At 63.4% G+C, this 3,072-nt stretch overlaps 1 protein-coding gene across 1 annotated transcript in view; it reads left to right on the top strand.

The window, feature by feature from the left end:
- DOT1L (DOT1 like histone lysine methyltransferase) overlaps positions 1–3,072 on the top strand; it is a 90,419-nt gene that overhangs the window by 75,019 nt on the left and 12,328 nt on the right. Inside the window, exons 12-16 of the mRNA XM_007460434.1 lie at positions 725–793; positions 1,306–1,412; positions 1,607–1,648; positions 2,314–2,424; positions 2,536–2,770. Coding sequence (XP_007460496.1) covers positions 725–793; positions 1,306–1,412; positions 1,607–1,648; positions 2,314–2,424; positions 2,536–2,770 — 564 coding nt within the window. The remainder of the gene's footprint in view (positions 1–724; positions 794–1,305; positions 1,413–1,606; positions 1,649–2,313; positions 2,425–2,535; positions 2,771–3,072) is intronic.

The raw sequence follows: 3,072 nt of genomic DNA, 5'->3' as shown, positions 1-3,072 counted from the left end.
TTCCCTACAATGACTGCACACGTGCCGGGAGTTAATTGGAAAAACTGTTTCCTGTGCAGCTGTTCCCGACCTGAGCCTTTCGCATTCTGTCTGTGTGGGGTCAGGGCCCGGTTCTGCCTTAGGTTCTGTCTGTTCCTGTGGATCAGGACCCAGTTCTCCCTCAGGTTCTGTTTGTGTGGAATCTGGGCCCCGTTCTCTCTGAGGTCCTTTTGCCCTGGAGTCGGGCCTCGTCCTGCCTCAGGTTCTGTGTGGGTGGATCAAGACCTGGTTCTCCCTCAGGTTCTGTTGGTTCTGTGTTAGGGCCTGGTCCAGCCTTAGGTTCTGTCTGTGTGTCTGGACCCGGTTCTCCCTCAGGTTATGTCTGTCTCTGGGGTCAGGGCTGGTTCTGGTCCGGATCTGGTGTGGGTGTGGCGCACCTAGACAGCGCCGAAGCTGTAGAGGGGGTACCCAGCGGGCCCCACAACGAGACCCAGGGGACTGTGAGGCCCTGAGTGCGTTTTGCAGGAAAGCAAATCGTGAGACGGGTCGGAGCTCTCAGGCGCCACTTTGTTTGCTTTTAGCTGTGAGATTAGCTCAGGATTCCCAGTCCCTCGGCTTTTCTGTGTTCAGAGGGCTGGTTTCTCTGGATGCTTGTGTGTCCTGTTGCTCTAAGCTTCACCAGGCTCTTGCTCGTATCGCGCGCTGGTGTCCCCACGGCTGGCACTGAACCCTCTCTGTGTTTTAGGTGGCAGAATTGTGTCCTCGAAGCCCTTTGCACCTCTGAACTTCAGAATAAACAGTAGAAACTTGAGTGGTAAGAGCTCTCGTGTTGCCGAGTTCTTAACACGTGCAATTATGAGCACCTGCCGTGGGTTAAAGCGGGGTCACCTGCCAGCAGTGGTGACGGCGGGGGGCGTCCTGGGCGCTGTGGGATGTGGAGCAGTGGCCGCACTCACTCCATGCGGGAGGCCCCCAGTTGTGACAACCCCAGACATCCCCAGACGTGGCCCTGGGCAGGACTGTGGTGCTGGGACCCAAGGGAGCAGTGGCAAGGACAAGCAGCAGTGTGTGTGGGCCCGCGGGGTGGCAGGACCTTCAGGCGCTGGGCATCCTCGCGGCTGCTTGGTGGCCACATCGGCCCCCACGAGCCTTTGGAGCCCGCCCTGTGGGCTTATCGCCCTTGTCCTTGGCCAGGCGCCTGGGTGCGGGGAGGGCCATGGGCACCTCCCCAGCTGGCAGTTGGGACGCGCCTGGGACCTGAGCCCTGCCATACCCCTCCCCCTGGTGTCCTGGCGACCCCTGACCCCTGCGCCCCGTTGTGCACAGACATCGGCACCATCATGCGCGTCGTGGAGCTGTCGCCGCTAAAAGGCTCGGTGTCGTGGACGGGGAAGCCGGTGTCTTACTACCTGCACACCATCGACCGCACCATAGTGAGTGGCACCCCTTCCTCCCCGACCCGCCTCTCAGCTGACGTGGGTGGGCAGAGGTCCTGCTCCCAACCCGGGGTCCCGAGCACTCACCGCGCCCGTCACTGCCTGACATCGGTGGGTCTGGGGTGTGGCTCTTGTCCTGACAGGGTTTTCCATCGCTAATGAGAGGTTTTCTTTTCCTTTTCCATTTTTAGCTTGAAAACTATTTTTCTAGTCTGAAAAATCCAAAACTCAGGGTAAGTTTGTGTATTTGTCCTTGATCTCTAAGCTGACCAGGGCCCTAGGCATTCTGAGTGGCCAGGCATGGGCCTGGGCGCTGGGGCCGGCCCCCTGGCTGCGGCGGCCATGTCTTGAGCAGCTGCACCGTGGCCACGTTTCTTGAGAGATTTGGGGGCAGATAGGTTGGAGTTACAGCCTTTCAAAATGTCCCGCGGCCTCGTGCTCATCACTTTGTCTCTGAACCTCGTGGGACGTCTGTCCCAGTGACTTTCTCTTTGGAGGCTCAGACAAGCACGTGAGCCTTGAAGGAGCCCCCCGCCCGGGCCCTTCCTGCTGTACTAGGGCCTCTGGGTCAGGGCATGGTGATGGCCACCCCCACCTGGAGACAGAGGACGGCCTTGCGGGTGGCCCTGTCCTCCCTCCTGTTGCCGTGGGGTCCCGCAGCCCTCGCCTGTGGACAGTGTGCCCCTCGGTGGGGAAGTGGTTGTGGGGACCTTGGGACCACCCGCCGCGGGGGTGGCCAGGCCAGGCCGTCCGGGGGCCCACTGGGTTCCCAGCAGAGACTGGGTGTGGGGTGTGTGTACCTCGCTTCCCCCGGGGCCAGGGCTGCAGGGCCTCTGCAGGCAGGAGGGTCTCCGTGGTGCCCGCGGTTCAGAGGACGAGCCCCCCGCTTGCTCCCCAGGAGGAACAAGAGGCAGCTCGGCGCCGGCAGCAGCGGGAGAACAAGAGCAATACGACCACCCCCACCAAGCTGCCCGAGAGCAAGGCGGCCATGCCCGCCGACACCCCCATGGTGAGCGCCCCGCCCCCGGCCAGATGGGGCGGCCCCGGTCTCGGGGGAGGGAGCCAGGCTGCCCCCAGGGGCCCACATCACCGGCTGGTCCCTCACGTGGTCTTCCGCTAGGACTCTGGTGCTGAGGAAGAGAAAGCCGGGGCGACCACTGTCAAGAAGCCATCTCCCTCCAAGGCCCGGAAGAAGAAGCTGAACAAGAAGGGCCGGAAGATGGCCGGCCGGAAGCGCGGACGCCCCAAGAAGATGAGCACCGCCAACCCTGAGCGCAAGCCCAAGAAGACCCAGAGCGCGCTGGACCTGCTGCACGCCCAGACCGTGTCGCGGGCGGCGTCACCCTCGCCGCAGGGTGAGTGCCTCCTTGCCCCCGCCCCGCTGTGCTCTGGGGTCCCGGGGAGCCTCACCGCTGTCCCTTTTCCTGCTGGCCCGGGCAGAAGCCACTGCGACAGCGTCTGCTCTGAGTACTCGTAGATGGGGGGGGGGGGGCTCCAGCTCCGAAGCCTCCCGAGGGCTCTCCGGGGGTCCCGTGCAGAAGCCCCGCTCAGGCAGGGCAAGGTGCCATGGTTTGGGGTCTGGTGGCGGCTTGGCTGGGCAGCTGGGGGCTCGCGCAGGGCCTGGCGTCTAAAGAGCGTGACCCGCTGTCTCCCCGCA

The sequence above is a fragment of the Lipotes vexillifer genome, unplaced genomic scaffold (genome assembly GCF_000442215.2).
Source record: "Lipotes vexillifer unplaced genomic scaffold, Lipotes_vexillifer_v1.1 scaffold225, whole genome shotgun sequence".
Classification (NCBI taxonomy): Eukaryota; Metazoa; Chordata; class Mammalia; order Artiodactyla; family Lipotidae; genus Lipotes; species Lipotes vexillifer.
The sequence above is the reverse complement of the archived record's forward strand: the minus strand, read 5'-3'. Positions and strand labels throughout refer to the sequence as shown.